At 45.9% G+C, this 18796-nt stretch overlaps 1 protein-coding gene across 1 annotated transcript; it reads left to right on the top strand.

The window, feature by feature from the left end:
• The first annotated feature begins 8 nt into the window (after positions 1 to 8).
• Positions 9 to 4238, top strand: LOC121756458 (polyadenylate-binding protein 8-like). Its single transcript, XM_042152009.1, has 9 exons — positions 9 to 462; positions 1033 to 1151; positions 1594 to 2250; positions 2360 to 2437; positions 2527 to 2616; positions 2950 to 3084; positions 3277 to 3450; positions 3531 to 3725; positions 3803 to 4238. Exons 1-9 carry the CDS (start codon positions 186 to 188, stop codon positions 4037 to 4039), a joined length of 1962 nt encoding a protein of 653 aa, XP_042007943.1. The 5' UTR covers positions 9 to 185; the 3' UTR covers positions 4040 to 4238.
• The last annotated feature ends 14558 nt before the right edge of the window (positions 4239 to 18796 follow it).

The following is an 18796-nucleotide window of genomic DNA, read 5'->3' as shown; positions in this document are numbered from 1 at the left end:
CGTCACAGTTAACTGTATTCACCGAGTGCGGTGCAGTTCCCTGCTCTCCCGAAAAAACCCAAAAATTTTCTCTCTAAAAGCTCCATATCGCTTTCCGTATCCCAATTTATCCCCAATTTATCATTACACCCAGCTGAAAACCTTATTCTAGCCCTAGAATCAACAATCTCCCTGAAATTCGAGTGATGGCCCAGATTCAGGTGCAGCACCAGAATGTGGCGGCGGCGGCTGCCCCAATTGGAGTGGCGGCGGTGGCTGCGCCGGCGCCCGGTGGAGCGGCGGGAGGACAGTTTCAGACGACCTCTCTGTATGTCGGTGACTTGGATTTCAACGTAACGGACTCGCAGCTCTACGATCTGTTCAATTCGGTCGGGCAGGTTGTCTCGGTTAGGGTTTGTCGCGAGCTTGGCACTCAGCGCAGCCTTGGCTATGGCTATGTCAACTATGCCAACCCCCAGGATGGTTAGCGCTTTAAAATTTTATTGTTTTGTATTACCGATTGCTGAGTTTTAGAGGTTTTCTTTGCATGCACGAGCAACCACATGATTTAATCGCAGAATAGTAGGGTGTTAAGCATGGTTCTCATGTTGAATCCTTCAGATTTGAATGTTGAGTGTGTAAATATTTTAATAGAATGGCAGTATGTGTTAATTTTGAGAGAATAATTTGTAATAGGAATGGAGATGGTGAATTTGCAAAAATTAAAAATAAAAATTTGAGCTTATAAAAATTTGTCATCAGGTTGTTTTTGCATGCAAATGCTTGAGAAAGATGGTCGTTCTAAGTCCTGAAACTTGTTGCAATATTTTTTGCTGTTTTGGCATGTATGTGACTTCTTGCCATCTGTATAACATATTTCCTTATTTTGTTTGCTACTGTCTGGCACTGTGACCAATCATTTCACTTCTAATCTTTCTGCTCTTGTTACTGCTTTAATTTGGTGATTTTGTTGCTTTGCGTATACTCTTTTCTAGCTAAACCATAGCTGTGGTTTGTCACTGGCTAATATTATTATGTCATCTGTGGTAACAGCTGCAAGAGCTTTGGAATTGTTGAACTTCACTCCTCTCAATAGCAAGTCGATCCGAGTGATGTATTCTCACCGCGATCCAAGTGTTAGAAAAAGTGGAATGGCAAATATCTTTATCAAGGTAACTTCTCGTTGTTTGATTATATATATATTGTGATTGGTTTTTAATTTCTTCATTATAGAGCCTTTTTGGATTCTTTCTAGTCATTTTTTTTGAGATGTTTTGATCCACGGCTACATCACACCTTTTCATTGTTGACAAAATGTGGTTGACTGCCTCTCTTTCTGGTTGAGCAAAGATCTGAAATCAATTCCATTTGCTAGTGTTATAGTAATTGGCAATTTGGTGAGCTGAACTGTCAAGCAACTGAGTCTTAAATTTATGTTGAGAGGAAATGAGGAATAACTCCTGCTGTTTCATTCCTTAGTCATAATTCTACATACATGCAGTTTATCTGTTCTACTCACCCCTTTTTTGTATGCTATTCTTGTTAGAGCTGTATTGTTATGATTTTGTACCTAGAGTTTCTGCATGTACTTTTCTCATGAATTTTCTTTTGTAGAATCTGGACAAAACAATTGACAACAAAGCTTTGCATGACACGTTCTCTAGCTTTGGCAACATCCTTTCCTGCAAGATTGCGACAGACCCCCATGGTCAGTCTAAGGGTTATGGATTTGTTCAATTTGATACTGAAGAAGCTGCACAAAGTGCTATAGATAAGTTAAATGGTATGCTTATTAATGATAAGCAAGTCTATGTCGGGCATTTCCTTCGTAAGCAAGAAAGGGATACTACACAGGCCAATGCTAAGTTCAACAATGTGTTTGTGAAAAATTTAGCTGATACCATTACAGATGATGATTTGAAAACAACTTTTGGTGAATATGGAGTAATCACTAGTGCTGTAGTGATGAGGGATGCTGATGGGAAGTCGAAATGTTTTGGATTTGTAAATTTTGAGCATGCCGATGATGCTGCTAAAGCTGTTGAAGCTCTAAACGGAAAGAAATTTGATGACAAGGAATGGTATGTTGGCAAAGCACAGAAGAAGTCGGAGAGAGAGAATGAACTTAAAAGTCGGTTTGAGCAGACTACCAGGGAAACTGTTGACAAATTTCCAGGAGTTAATCTATATGTTAAAAACCTAGATGATAGCATTGATGATGACAGGCTGAGAGAACTGTTTTCAGGTTTTGGTACCATCACCTCTTGTAAGGTATTAAATATTCGTTTCTTACACGGGATTCAAATAATGCTGTCATGTCCATGTGATACCAATTGTCTCCAATTCTACTGATGTGATGATGTCTTGTCTTGGGTTGTAGGTTATGCGTGATCCTAGTGGAATAAGCAGAGGATCTGGGTTTGTTGCCTTTTCATCTCCTGAAGAAGCTTCCCGAGCTGTGTGTATTGATACTATAACTACGACTTTCTAGATGAAATATCAATATTATGTGCTTGAACTAATCGTGTTGTTGGTTGTCATTGTTAGCTTACTGAAATGAATGGGAAAATGTTAATTAGCAAGCCTCTTTATGTTGCATTGGCACAACGCAAGGAAGAGAGGAGAGCCAAGTTACAGGTATATGCTTCTTATTTGTAAAAGCATGCATGGCTGTATTTGTTAATGGATTTGGTGGAACACGATATATTTTCCTTCTCTTGATGACCCACTGTTCCACAAAGGAGAATAAAATGGTGGTTTAAATTAGTTTCCACTTTCCACCAGTGTTGTTTTTACAAACTTCAAAGACATGATACCTGCATGTGCGTAACCATTTTTGAACTAATTGCCCAGATCTAGTTTCCTTTTTTCTGATTTACTGCAATAACTTTTTGATATTTGCACATGTTTTGATTATCGTGTATAATGACTTTATTTGTTCCGAAAACTGTGTTACACTGCTACTTCTAGGCCCAATTTTTGCAAATGAGGCCTGTAGGAATGCCACCTTCTATGGCTCCACGTATGCCCATGTATCCCCCTGGTGCACCTGGTATCGGGCAGCAGCTATTTTATGGACAAGCCCCTGCTATCATTCCTCCTCAGGTGATCATTGTCTGAGCTTAATAGTTTATTATTATGTGAGGTTGTTTTCATATTATTGGGATCTGGAGGTGAGTTTTGGTGGTAAATTTTTATACTTGTAATATGTGAATAGGACATGCTACATTCGACATGTGACACCTTTGTAGTTTTTAATGATTATTAGATAATTCTAACTACTGCAAAATGTTTTAGGCTGGCTTTGGTTATCAGCAGCAGCTTGTTCCTGGAATGCGCCCTGGGGCTGCTCCCATGCCAAACTTCTTTATGCCACTAGTCCAACAGGGTCAGCAGGGCCAACGACCTGGTGGCAGAAGAGGAGGTCCAGGGCAACAAAATCAGCAGCCTGTGCCGATGATGCAACAGCAGGTTATACCAACCTTTCCGATGTTTTTTGATCTTACACATGGTTCGCTGTTGTGCTAATCATGATGTATTCTTTTGTTTAGATGATGCCAAGGGGGAGGATGTATAGGTATCCTCCTGGTCGTAATGTGCCAGATGGGCCCATTCCCGGTGGAATGCTTTCTGTGCCATACGACCTGGGTGGCATGCTTCCTCGCGATTCTGCTGGTCCACAGCCTATGCCGGTTACTGCTTTGGCTTCTGCCCTTGCCAATGCAACACCTGAACAACAGAGGACGGTAAGCAGTCTTCCCCAAGTGTACAATTGCATTCATTTCTTGTCTCATCCAGTGTGTTTAACATGTAAACTCAACAGATGCTGGGTGAGAACTTGTACCCGCTCGTTGATCAGCTTGAGCACGAGCATGCTGCGAAGGTTACAGGAATGCTTCTGGAGATGGATCAGACCGAGGTTCTTCATTTGCTCGAGTCGCCTGATGCTTTGAAATCAAAGGTTTCTGAGGCAATGGATGTCCTGAGGAACGTTCAGCAGTCTGGTAGCCCTGCCGACCAACTTGCTTCGCTGTCGCTGAACGACAACCTTGTTTCTTGAAAGTGATGTGGACATGGGTCATCTTGTCCTGCCTATCTGGAACAACTTTTTGGTAGTGAGGGTTTTAAATTTGGAGACAATTTAGGATTTTGCGTTTGGGATACTTTCTGTTGGTTTGCAATTACTCTTCTGGATTAACCTAAAGTTTTGGTTTTTGGAATTTAATTGCTTATATCTCTACAGTAGAATGTTATTGCAATTTGTGTCCGGTAATTTCCTGTCCACTTTGAATGTGATATATTTACTTGGATATAATACTCTCACATACCCTCCCCAGTGATTACACATCTTACTATTTAAGAAGAAGATAGTAAAAAAGTAGGAGTAATTCTTTATTCCAAGAGTTATCTTCAATTAAAGCGTCTTACATTTCTGAGATATCTACCGCACAGGTCAAAACAAACGAAGAAGTCACTTTTGTGTGAATCACACTGAAATCCATAAACCTTCCTCATGCCACAAATGCTACAGCCCAACTTGTTGGTTAGTTGATACGCTACAGGGTGTTGGTGAAGCGTCATGCCATCATATCGATGTCCAAACTCCCTTATTTTCTGAGACCAGGCCGACAAGATCCGCTCCCGTCGAGGATAGCTTGTAGAATACCCAAAATCGTGTTTGTGAAATGCCCCGATATTATATCGCTGCCCAAACTTAATGTTCCGACTCCATCCCAGCACGGTTGGCAAGCATGCAGGATGGATCGCAGCCTCGGCAGTGATACATCCAAGTCTTGGGATTCATCTCCCCCTCACAGAGATCGCAGTTGAATTCACTTGGATGGTTGGCGCTAGCATCGTACGTCAGTGGCAGCGGGTGCTTATCCCATCTACAATTATTCACTTGTGCCGGCAGCAGCGCACACCGTGACTGCAATATGATATCTCAGGCATCACCACTTGTAGGATTATCACAAGCCCAGCACATGCGCGGAATGTTCCTTTTCGCCTTCGTCATCACTTCCATGAGCTGAAGGTTGAGATTGTGGTACGGGTGAGCTGCGTGTTTTATGGTGTCAGGCAGACAAAAGCACTTTATCAATATACGAGTCCATTAGTAAAGAAGTTACAAATGTTGCAGCGAATAAAGTTGAGTGTGGGACACATTTGAAGGGTTAGGGTGTGATAAGGTTGGGGGTGGAGTGGATACAAAATGGTAATTGGAAGCAAGCTAAGTGGAGAAAGTATTTGCATTCACCACAACTTATGTATTCACTTGAGGAGGATGAAATTGGTGCGGTGCATCCATCACATACCAATTTGGACTTAAACCCGTACTTAAGATCATTATCATTATCATCTTCATCTTCATCTTCATCTTCCTTTCCTTCTTGTTGATGACATGGTGATGATGAGATTAAACGAAGTTGATGATCAGGGTTATGGAGTTTATATTTGCATTTGACGATCTCATCAACATTAGAGATGGTCGGGGGTTATTCCTAATTTCCTAACAAATGGTCCAATAGCCTCTCCGCTATGTCATTTATGGGACACACAACCACAGCCGGATCCACATCAACAGTGTTCCTAAGGAAAAATAATTCAAATAAATAACTCTAATTTAAAGAAATTAATCAAATTTACGAAGAAATCATTTTGGACTTTGCATGTAATGAATTGAAAGCTTTTTTTTATCTCATCTCTCATCTACCACACTAAAGTTCAAATTGACAACATTAGAGTGCAACCCAAACCTTAAAAGCCCTCAATTGATTTTCATCAACATTCAGATTTTGGAATTAGTTAAATAGTAATTACATATTTTATCATTTAAGATGTTTAAAAAGTGATTAATGTCTCTACTTTATTCTCTATTCATTTAATTAATATACTATACCATGTAAATACTAAACAAGAAATGTGTAGGTTTTGAGTGATATAGATAAGAAGAATGAGGGATGTTAGTTGATGAGGGGAGATGTTGTGGTGGCACAATGGATATGGGCAACATATCTGCAAATCCTACAATGATAGACCCAATAATCAGGGGACAAGATCTTGAAACACACATCACACTTGAAATTGTACTTGATATATTCAAGTGGGAGACGATAAGCAAGGGAGAGCTGGTGGCCGTGGAGGTGGCAGCAGGCAAGGCTGCACAGCTCTCGTTGATGCAGTACGGACAGACTGTGCAGATATAGGAGTTCCCTCTGTGTATGGTGCCACAAGCATCACACCTCACCAAGGCCTTGGCCCTCCGCAGCAGTATAGGGTCGTGGTGCGGATGGCTAGGATGTTTGGTGAAGCTGGGCTCGCCCATCACATCCATGCTCCCTATATGGATGTGGAAATCGCACGAGGCCGAGCAGCTGTACTGTTAAGAGCACTATTCTCTCAACAAAGAAATCTTGCTAACGTCGTACGCAACACCACAAATCCGGCGCCCCGATCGTTGGGGTCGGCGGTCAGACTCGCTCTGGCGCGGAGATTCTTCCTCCGTCGGCAGAATTATGAATTCCTTAGAGTATTGCACAAGATACGTGGGCAAAATATTTCTTTATTGATTGCTTGAAAGAATAATGAATGGTCATATTTATAATAATCTAAACCCTAACTTATGGAATAAGAAAATAATATATGAAAAGATATGGGGATTGAAAAGATAACTAAATATTTGGAGAATCCTAAGATATAGGGATCGTAACAACTCCCCCACGGTTAAAATCCACCTTGCCCTCAAGGTGGGAACCACGGAGCAACAAAGAGAGTTGAAAGCAGAAGTTTTGCCGAGGCATCTCCTCCTGGATCAAACACACACCGAACAACTGAACGTCTCCCTTCTTTACCTCCATAAAAAATTAGCAAAGGAGGACTAATGTGGTCATCAAAAGGTGAACGTCTCCATTTGCACACTTCTGCATCCGGAACTTGCAAACACTTGAAATCCCCATCCGGAACGTGCAAACACTTGACATCCGACAATAATGCAGCAGCAGACAGTGGCAGTGATGTTGAGAGGATGCTATTCATATCGGAGATGCACGACCAATATATTTCTTTAGAAGCCGAAACTTGGTGGTATGTATGGCTTACAGCTCTGTCCTCCTCAACTCCATGCTTTTCATCAAGCAGGGCAATAGACGAAATATATGCCCCAGTCGCATTCGAATTAGAAGCATCAACGCCACATACTTCTTCCACTTTTGTCTCGGATTTAGAGTCCATTAAAAGCATATTGCCCAGGTATTCACAATGCTCCTCTTCCACCAACCTGCGATTAGAATAATAGTCAAAATCTCTTGTATTCTCACATGTATACCCAATCGGCACAACTAAACTCGAAGAAGAAGAATCGTCTTCAACTTGGTCTCTCAATTCATGTACATATCCACACACTTAAATATCCAAACACTCGTCAAGTTTTGGTGAATGTGTATGAGTAATGACTTCTCCAAGGCATCTTCCCTCATCTTCTGCATTCCGCACATTACTAAGTACTATCAACTTCTCTTCCCCCTTCTCTTCACCATCGTCCGAATCAATTTTCCACTCATTTTTTCTTGAGCTTGACACACCCGCTTGCGGTTGACAAGGAGAGGCGCATAATGGAGCGTTCACGGACATCGATAGCAAGGGCTGGCAAGGGCTCGGTGCGGCGTAGGGCGGAAGCTCAATAGTCGATGTTGTACTTGGCTGCTGTAGCTGACGATCTGACGGAGTCAGCTGTGGCGTATGTTCTGGCAACGGGGGAGCGCGAATCTTTCCAACACGGCGACTGGACGTTTGGGAGGGCAGATCCCAGCAAGTCTCGTTTTTTCGCATGCAGAAACGGCTGCTGGTGCGATTCTGACGAAGACCAACCCAAGTTTGGGCTTTGGCGCGTGCAATGCGGTTGTCGGAGTGGTCGTTCCTGCTCCGCGAACTGATCCCCAGAGTTGAAGGCGTTGCGCGGAGGCCGGTAGACATTCTGTCGGGCAAAATACCAGCTGGAATTAGAGCGCACGTGCGGCGGCTCGTAGTAGTCGCTAAGCTCTCCAGATGGCCGGTAGGCATTCCGTCGGACGGAATACCGGCTAGAATTAGAGCGCTCGTGCGGCGGCTCATAGTAGTCGCTGAGCACTCCAAGTTGTTCCCAGTCTGAACAAGAATACGGCTGCGGGCCGTACATATCTGGGGTGAAATAGGATGACGACCCAGCGGTGTAAGGAGGTGTTCTAGGCCGCGACTGACTGTGGGGCGGATAGCGGCGGGTTCGCTGCGAGTACATAGGGTCTGGAGTCTGATGAGGAGGTGGCTCCGGCAGCGGAGGCGCACGAAGTTTGCCAATGCGTCGATTGGTTGCGTCCAACCGGGTCTCCAGTTTGTCAATCGCAGCATGTATGCGATCAAACAACTTGGTTGTATAGGAGGATTCGAAATTTGGCATCTCAAAGTCTTTTACGGATGCAAGAGGCGGCAATGGTGATGATGGATGAAGAAGACGGAGGATGTTGAGCTCTGGATGAAAGCACCAGTTGTTAAGAGCACTATTCTCTCAACAAAGAAATCTTGCTAACGTCGTACGCAACACCACAAATCCGGCGCCCCGATCGTTGGGGTCGGCGGTCAGACTCGCTCTGGCGCGAAGATTCTTCCTCCGTCGGCAGAATTATGAATTCCTTAGAGTATTGCACAAGATACGTGGGCAAAATATTTCTTTATTGATTGCTTGAAAGAATAATGAATGGTCATATTTATAATAATCTAAACCCTAACTTATGGAATAAGAAAATAATATATGAAAAGATATGGGGATTGAAAAGATAACTAAATATTTGGAGAATCCTAAGATATATGGATCGTAACATGTACCCTATCCCTCCTTGGATCATATGTGTGCACACTACACTGCACATGGTCGGGGGAACAAGGGAGTTGTTTTTGGATGAGGGAGTGTTGAGGGTGGGAGGACAGACTGATCTCCAGCGGCATTTCTGCGCATTTTTCGTGTAATGTTAGGTTGTCGCCACAGTTGTCATCGCTGCATCTGTAGACAAGCTCTCCGGAGAAGATGTAGTCATGGCAGACTTCACATATTGGTCCACTGACTTTGGCTACGGTGAGCTTGAGTGCGTGTGGATGACCAAATGATGAAGAAACACCCCTTCGCTCAATATCACTCTTCTTCTCTCTTTTTTTTTCCTTTTTTTTTCTTTTTTCTTTTCCAAACTCCAATTTATAATGCTACTGACTTAATGAACAAGAAAACAAAGATATAGAAAAAGATATGCAAATCCCTAATATATCTAAACTAAATAATAATATTATAAGACTCGTATCAACTCCCCCACGGTTAAAATCCACCTTGTACTCAAGGTGGGAACCACGAACCATGGACGAGAGTTGAAAGCAAAAGCTTTAGCTAGACGTCTCCTCCTGGATCAAACACATATCGAACAGCTGAATGTCTCCCTTTATCACCTCCAAGAATGCTCAAATATGGCGTGTCATTACACGGAGGGATGAATCGTGTATCGACGTCGAGTGATATCGAACGATGAACAATACTTGGAACATCGCCATCAAAGAAATCCACATAGCATAGGTAGTTATCCTTACGCCAGTGCAAGCACTTCCTCTCTTAACCCAATAATTCGTAACATCCGTCTATGACATTTGAGCAACATTGAACGATGCGATTATCTTCTCCACTTCACCAATAGAACCATCCTCCTCTTTATCTTCTAGCAATGTCTCATCCTTTTCACCAATCTTCTCATCATATACCCCAACGAGCACTTGCGGTGACTCATTGTCGTTCTTGACAATCCCTTTGTTCTTGACGAACTCTCCAGGGGACTCGTTGTTTGGAACATCAAGAGGAGCGCTATCATTGTGAACATCGGTAATGTCATTGGGAACATCATCACCGAATCCTATCGTGGGAGTATTATCAGTTTTCTCTTTGGCTAAATTCTCATCTTGAATGTTCTCCTCAAACTCCTCCCCATCATCCGCATAACAGAGAATGCGTTGTTTACACACATGTCCCATCACCCATTTCTCGGGACAGTGCCAGCACAGACCCAACCTGGACCGTTCTGACTTCTCCGCCTGGGAGACCCGTATTAGCGGTAGGCGTGGCTGCTCCGGAGTTTGACTGGTCACACGTGCGGGCTGACTGTACAGGTCCCGCGTTGGCTTTTCGGTGAAGTAGCGGGGCTGATGGGAGGTGGGCTGGACTCATAGTCCGCGCTCTTACCTCCTCCCGAGGGCGAGGTCGGTCCCAGCACGTCTCCGAGCGTCGGGCCCGGTCAACGGTCCGGTAACCGCGGTCCTGCTTTTGCGCTGGTGGGTCCCAGCACGTTGGGCGGTGCCGCTGCATTGCGGTTGTCGGGTAGCGATCAAACCCTAATTAGGTCTGATGATCTCCGTGATCAGATAGGTGACCACCCCCCTCGACGTAGCCACCGCGGTGTCGGGGCCAAGCGTCTTGCGCGCGATCACAGCACCCGATGGCCTGGTATCTCGGCCGTGGGCGATGATCAGGTGGATCCAAGTGGTGTGAGACGTATGGTGATTCTGGATCAGGCCACGAGGGCGGGCGGAGTACTTCCACCCGGCTGCTCGGAGGGTCCCAACTGGTTACACGGCGAGGTTGGGCCGGCTGGTAGGGACGGAATGGCTGTGTTGCCTGAGGGAAGTCGTATTGTCGTATGACATGTTGACGGACTGAATCGTGGTTGCGGTAGAAAAGGTGGTGATTTATTTGGGGATATTGATGAATGCAGACGGAGGATGTTGAGCTCTGGATGAAAGCACCAGTTATTAAGGACCTAATTCGTTAACGTCGATTTCCACACAAAATCAAGAAACGAGATGTCGTCGTTGTCGAGCGCCCAACGTTGGGTCGTGACTTGGAAGGCAAAAAAGGGGCAGTTGAGCGTGAGATTTACTCGTCGGTAGCCTTAGGAGATGTTTCTTGTTTGCTACTCAATTGAGCCAAAAGAATGATAATTTCATATATTGATTGGATGAATAAAGTGATAACAATAACTCCTATTTATAATGCTACTGACTTAATGAACAAGAAAACAAAGATATAGAAAAAGATATGCAAATCCCTAATATATCTAAACTAAATAATAATAGTATAAGGTGGGAACCACGAACCATGGACGAGAGTTGAAAGCAAAAGCTTTAGCTAGACGTCTCCTCCTGGATCAAACACATATCGAACAGCTGAATGTCTCCCTTTATCACCTCCAAGACTGCTCAAATATGGCGTGTCATTACACGGAGGGATGAATCGTGTATCGACGTCGAGTGATATCGAACGATGAACAATACTTGGAACATCGCCATCAAAGAAATCCACATAGCATAGGTAGTTATCCTTACGCCAGTGCAAGCACTTCCTCTCTTAACCCAATAATTCGTAACATCCGTCTATGACATTTGAGCAACATTGAACGATGCGATTATCTTCTCCACTTCACCAATAGAACCATCCTCCTCTTTATCTTCTAGCAATGTCTCATCCTTTTCACCAATCTTCTCATCATATACCCCAACGAGCACTTGCGGTGACTCATTGTCGTTCTTGACAATCCCTTTGTTCTTGACGAACTCTCCAGGGGACTCGTTGTTTGGAACATCAAGAGGAGCGCTATCATTGTGAACATCGGTAATGTCATTGGGAACATCATCACCGAATCCTATCGTGGGAGTATTATCAGTTTTCTCTTTGGCTAAATTCTCATCTTGAATGTTCTCCTCAAACTCCTCCCCATCATCCGCATAACAGAGAATGCGTTGTTTACACACATGTCCCATCACCCATTTCTCGGGACAGTGCCAGCACAGACCCAACCTGGACCGTTCTGACTTCTCCGCCTGGGAGACCCGTATTAGCGGTAGGCGTGGCTGCTCCGGAGTTTGACTGGTCACACGTGCGGGCTGACTGTACAGGTCCCGCGTTGGCTTTTCGGTGAAGTAGCGGGGCTGATGGGAGGTGGGCTGGACTCATAGTCCGCGCTCTTACCTCCTCCCGAGGGCGAGGTCGGTCCCAGCACGTCTCCGAGCGTCGGGCCCGGTCAACGGTCCGGTAACCGCGGTCCTGCTTTTGCGCTGGTGGGTCCCAGCACGTTGGGCGGTGCCGCTGCATTGCGGTTGTCGGGTAGCGATCAAACCCTAATTAGGTCTGATGATCTCCGTGATCAGATAGGTGACCACCCCCCTCGACGTAGCCACCGCGGTGTCGGGGCCAAGCGTCTTGCGCGCGATCACAGCACCCGATGGCCTGGTATCTCGGCCGTGGGCGACGATCAGGTGGATCCAAGTGGTGTGAGACGTATGGTGATTCTGGATCAGGCCACGAGGGCGGGCGGAGTACTTCCACCCGGCTGCTCGGAGGGTCCCAACTGGTTACACGGCGAGGTTGGGCCGGCTGGTAGGGACGGAATGGCTGTGTTGCCTGAGGGAAGTCGTATTGTCGTATGACATGTTGACGGACTGAATCGTGGTTGCGGTAGAAAAGGTGGTGATTTATTTGGGGATATTGATGAATGCAGACGGAGGATGTTGAGCTCTGGATGAAAGCACCAGTTATTAAGGACCTAATTCGTTAACGTCGATTTCCACACAAAATCAAGAAACGAGATGTCGTCGTTGTCGAGCGCCCAACGTTGGGTCGTGACTTGGAAGGCAAAAAAGGGGCAGTTGAGCGTGAGATTTACTCGTCGGTAGCCTTAGGAGATGTTTCTTGTTTGCTACTCAATTGAGCCAAAAGAATGATAATTTCATATATTGATTGGATGAATAAAGTGATAACAATAACTCCTATTTATAATGCTACTGACTTAATGAACAAGAAAACAAAGATATAGAAAAAGATATGCAAATCCCTAATATATCTAAACTAAATAATAATAGTATAAGACTCGTATCAACTCCCCCACGGTTAAAATCCACCTTGTACTCAAGGTGGGAACCACGAACCATGGACGAGAGTTGAAAGCAAAAGCTTTAGCTAGACGTCTCCTCCTGGATCAAACACATATCGAACAGCTGAATGTCTCCCTTTATCACCTCCAAGACTGCTCAAATATGGCGTGTCATTACACGGAGGGATGAATCGTGTATCGACGTCGAGTGATATCGAACGATGAACAATACTTGGAACATCGCCATCAAAGAAATCCACATAGCATAGGTAGTTATCCTTACGCCAGTGCAAGCACTTCCTCTCTTAACCCAATAATTCGTAACATCCGTCTATGACATTTGAGCAACATTGAACGATGCGATTATCTTCTCCACTTCACCAATAGAACCATCCTCCTCTTTATCTTCTAGCAATGTCTCATCCTTTTCACCAATCTTCTCATCATATACCCCAACGAGCACTTGCGGTGACTCATTGTCGTTCTTGACAATCCCTTTGTTCTTGACGAACTCTCCAGGGGACTCGTTGTTTGGAACATCAAGAGGAGCGCTATCATTGTGAACATCGGTAATGTCATTGGGAACATCATCACCGAATCCTATCGTGGGAGTATTATCAGTTTTCTCTTTGGCTAAATTCTCATCTTGAATGTTCTCCTCAAACTCCTCCCCATCATCCGCATAACAGAGAATGCGTTGTTTACACACATGTCCCATCACCCATTTCTCGGGACAGTGCCAGCACAGACCCAACCTGGACCGTTCTGACTTCTCCGCCTGGGAGACCCGTATTAGCGGTAGGCGTGGCTGCTCCGGAGTTTGACTGGTCACACGTGCGGGCTGACTGTACAGGTCCCGCGTTGGCTTTTCGGTGAAGTAGCGGGGCTGATGGGAGGTGGGCTGGACTCGTAGTCCGCGCTCTTACCTCCTCCCGAGGCCGAGGTCGGTCCCAGCACGTCTCCGAGCGTCGGGCCCGGTCAACGGTCCGGTAACCGCGGTCCTGCTTTTGCGCTGGTGGGTCCCAGCACGTTGGGCGGTGCCGCTGCATTGCGGTTGTCGGGTAGCGATCAAACCCTAATTAGGTCTGATGATCTCCGTGATCAGATAGGTGACCACCCCCCTCGACGTAGCCACCGCGGTGTCGGGGCCAAGCGTCTTGCGCGCGATCACGGCACCCGATGGCCTGGTATCTCAGCCGTGGGCGACGATCAGGTGGATCCAAGTGGTGTGAGACGTATGGTGATTCTGGATCAGGCCACGAGGGCGGGCGGAGTACTTCCACCCGGCTGCTCGGAGGGTCCCAACTGGTTACACGGCGAGGTTGGGCCGGCTGGTAGGGACGGAATGGTTGTGTTGCCTGAGGGAAGTCGTATTGTCGTATGACATGTTGACGGACTGAATCGTGGTTGCGGTAGAAAAGGTGGTGATTTATTTGGGGATATTGATGAATGCAGACGGAGGATGTTGAGCTCTGGATGAAAGCACCAGTTATTAAGGACCTAATTCGTTAACGTCGATTTCCACACAAAATCAAGAAACGAGATGTCGTCGTTGTCGAGCGCCCAACGTTGGGTCGTGACTTGGAAGGCAAAAAAGGGGCAGTTGAGCGTGAGATTTACTCGTCGGTAGCCTTAGGAGATGTTTCTTGTTTGCTACTCAATTGAGCCAAAAGAATGATAATTTCATATATTGATTGGATGAATAAAGTGATAACAATAACTCCTATTTATAAAGCTACTGACTTAATGAACAAGAAAACAAAGATATAGAAAAAGATATGCAAATCCCTAATATATCTAAACTAAATAATAATAGTATAAGACTCGTATCAACTCCCCCACGGTTAAAATCCACCTTGTACTCAAGGTGGGAACCACGAACCATGGACGAGAGTTGAAAGCAAAAGCTTTAGCTAGACGTCTCCTCCTGGATCAAACACATATCGAACAGCTGAATGTCTCCCTTTATCACCTCCAAGAATGCTCAAATATGGCGTATCATTACACGGAGGGATGAATCGTGTATCGACGTCGAGTGATATCGAACGATGAACAATACTTGGAACATCGCCATCAAAGAAATCCACATAGCATAGGTAGTTATCCTTACGCCAGTGCAAGCACTTCCTCTCTTAACCCAATAATTCGTAACATCCGTCTATGACATTTGAGCAACATTGAACGATGCGATTATCTTCTCCACTTCACCAATAGAACCATCCTCCTCTTTATCTTCTAGCAATGTCTCATCCTTTTCACCAATCTTCTCATCATATACCCCAACGAGCACTTGCGGTGACTCATTGTCGTTCTTGACAATCCCTTTGTTCTTGACGAACTCTCCAGGGGACTCGTTGTTTGGAACATCAAGAGGAGCGCTATCATTGTGAACATCGGTAATGTCATTGGGAACATCATCACCGAATCCTATCGTGGGAGTATTATCAGTTTTCTCTTTGGCTAAATTCTCATCTTGAATGTTCTCCTCAAACTCCTCCCCATCATCCGCATAACAGAGAATGCGTTGTTTACACACATGTCCCATCACCCATTTCTCGGGACAGTGCCAGCACAGACCCAACCTGGACCGTTCTGACTTCTCCGCCTGGGAGACCCGTATTAGCGGTAGGCGTGGCTGCTCCGGAGTTTGACTGGTCACACGTGCGGGCTGACTGTACAGGTCCCGCGTTGGCTTTTCGGTGAAGTAGCGGGGCTGATGGGAGGTGGGCTGGACTCGTAGTCCGCGCTCTTACCTCCTCCCGAGGGCGAGGTCGGTCCCAGCACGTCTCCGAGCGTCGGGCCCGGTCAACGGTCCGGTAACCGCGGTCTTGCTTTTGCGCTGGTGGGTCCCAGCACGTTGGGCGGTGCCGCTGCATTGCGGTTGTCGGGTAGCGATCAAACCCTAATTAGGTCTGATGATCTCCGTGATCAGATAGGTGACCACCCCCCTCGACGTAGCCACCGCGGTGTCGGGGCCAAGCGTCTTGCGCGCGATCACGGCACCCGATGGCCTGGTATCTCGGCCGTGGGCGACGATCAGGTGGATCCAAGTGGTGTGAGACGTATGGTGATTCTGGATCAGGCCACGAGGGCGGGCGGAGTACTTCCACCCGGCTGCTCGGAGGGTCCCAACTGGTTACACGGCGAGGTTGGGCCGGCTGGTAGGGACGGAATGGTTGTGTTGCCTGAGGGAAGTCGTATTGTCGTATGACATGTTGACGGACTGAATCGTGGTTGCGGTAGAAAAGGTGGTGATTTATTTGGGGATATTGATGAATGCAGACGGAGGATGTTGAGCTCTGGATGAAAGCACCAGTTATTAAGGACCTAATTCGTTAACGTCGATTTCCACACAAAATCAAGAAACGAGATGTCGTCGTTGTCGAGCGCCCAACGTTGGGTCGTGACTTGGAAGGCAAAAAAGGGGCAGTTGAGCGTGAGATTTACTCGTCGGTAGCCTTAGGAGATGTTTCTTGTTTGCTACTCAATTGAGCCAAAAGAATGATAATTTCATATATTGATTGGATGAATAAAGTGATAACAATAACTCCTATTTATAATGCTACTGACTTAATGAACAAGAAAACATAGATATAGAAAAAGATATGCAAATCCCTAATATATCTAAACTAAATAATAGTATAAGACTCGTATCAAACTACGGCTGTCGTGTTCGCCGGCACTTCCACAGTGACATTATACGTGGCGGCGCCATTCCCTACATTCGTCACTCGTCTCTGGAACCTCCGAGTTAAAGTCCTCCCTATCTCCGCCACCCGAATTAGAGGCACGAACGACGGTCGGACAACGGATTCGAGCAGTTGTAGCTCGACCTTATGATGGTCAGAGTGTGGTTGCGAGTAAAGTTCATGGAACATACCAGATTCACCAGGTCTTGCCCAGAGGGGAGGCGACTGAGCCGTCCTGTGCCCTGATTGGCTGATTCGTGATGTCCAGAGGATTGGCGGTGGTCATCATCGCAGACTGTATTGCTGCCATCGGGGTGTGCGGCTTTTAAAAGCGCCAAGACCCCGGAGATGTTCGGGCACGCCATCGACGTGCCCGATAGGAGATTGTAGTCAGCGGAGAGGTCAATGTTTCTGCCGATCCTCGCCGCGGGGAAATGGGGCTGGAAGGTCGCCAGGATTAACACGCCCGGCGCCATCAGGTCGGGCTTCAGGATGCTCTCGGCCCCCTCCCGAGAATCGTTTGCTGAAAATCGATGCTCGCGGTGGGGGAGGTGCTGCTCAGCGCATAATCAGCCACTTGCTGTCCCTGCGCCGCCGTGATCACGACTCCGGGGTAAGGAAACGTGCTGAATCGGAAGATGGAGGTTTCTTCGGCAATGATTATAGCTGCTTTGACGTTGGAATTGGATAAGCCTCTCATCAATCATCATGGTGTCGAAATCCGTGTTCCCGATGGTGGTGTTGCTGGATTATAACGTCTTTGCCGTAGCTGGAAGCACTGCTGAGGCCAAGGAACTTGGTGGAGTGTGTCGTGTCGTGTCCGGCATCACGACACCATCCTTGTAGGCGGAGATGAAGCCGGCAGAGTTCTTCAAGGCTTCGACTTCGTCTTCCGACAGAACAGCGCTGAATCCATGGAAGGCGTGTGATAGGATAAACCCCCTATCGGGTTGATCGGCGTCCGTAGATCGGCGATCGATAAATGTCTGTCGCGGGCAAGTGCCCGTCGAGCAAGACGGGTTTCTCACTTTGGAGAAGAGAATGAACGATAATATTGATATTCTCGATTGATTTCTCAAATGATTACAATAACTCCTATTTATAATGCTAATAATAACTTAATGAACAAGAAAACAAAGATATGGAATAGATATGCAAATCCTAAGTTATCTAATTAATAAGGCTCGTATCAACTCCCCCACGGTTGAAATCCACCTTGTCCTCAAGGTGGGAACTCGGCAACCAAATCTGGTGCTGTGCGCGGAACGTCTTCCGTCGGGCAGCGGCGCAACTTTGGTTCGAGATGGTGGAATGCATAACTAGTTGCTGTGCGCGGGTGGATTCCCGTCGGGCAGCGCCGTAGTTATGGTTCGATCGGTGTGGCTAGTTGCTGTGCGCGGTGGATTTCCGTCGGGCAGCGACATAGCTGTGATTCGATCGGTGTTTTGGAGGGTGAGATCGTGATGAAAGCACCAATTTGATAGGATAAACCTCCTATCGGGCTGATCGGCGTCCGTAGATCGGCGATCGATAAATGTCTGTCGCGGGCAAGTGCCCGTCGAGCAAGACGGGTTTCTCACTTTGGAGAAGAGAATGAACGATAATATTGATATTCTTGATTGATTTCTCAAATGATTACAATAACTCCTATTTATAATGCTAATAATAACTTAATGAACAAGAAGACAAAGATATGGAATAGATATGCAAATCCTAATTTATCTAATTAATAAGGCTCGTATCAGCGTGGTCGTAGGTGTAGATCAGCTTGGGCTCGGATTTGTCGGACACTGATCTTTTTGATGATGTAAGAAGGGAAGAATACCAAAAATGGTGACTGGAAAATGCCTTAAGTGGATCTTTGTGATGAAACATGATGAACAAGCAGAAACAGTGAGAGGAGAAGCTGAACAGCTGAAGTTGAAAACTCCATTTTCTTTTGGCTTTAAGGCACAAATAACTCTCAGCTTGCCTTCTAGTAACTAGTCTTCATTTGTATTTGAATGATAAAAAAATATCTTCTCCCCAAGTGGCTGTTATTATCAATATTATTGTCGGTAAGGGACACCATTTGTGTGTGTCTGTGGTCGAAAAGTGACTTAAAACAATATATTTAGCTGTCATCTTTATTTTAGGAAGGACGAAGCTGAGGTGGCAGACAACGTAGATGAGTAGCGATCAGACAGTATATTAATGTTG

The sequence above is a fragment of the Salvia splendens genome, chromosome 11 (genome assembly GCF_004379255.2).
Source record: "Salvia splendens isolate huo1 chromosome 11, SspV2, whole genome shotgun sequence".
NCBI lineage: Eukaryota > Viridiplantae > Streptophyta > Magnoliopsida > Lamiales > Lamiaceae > Salvia > Salvia splendens.
The sequence above is the reverse complement of the archived record's forward strand: the minus strand, read 5'-3'. Positions and strand labels throughout refer to the sequence as shown.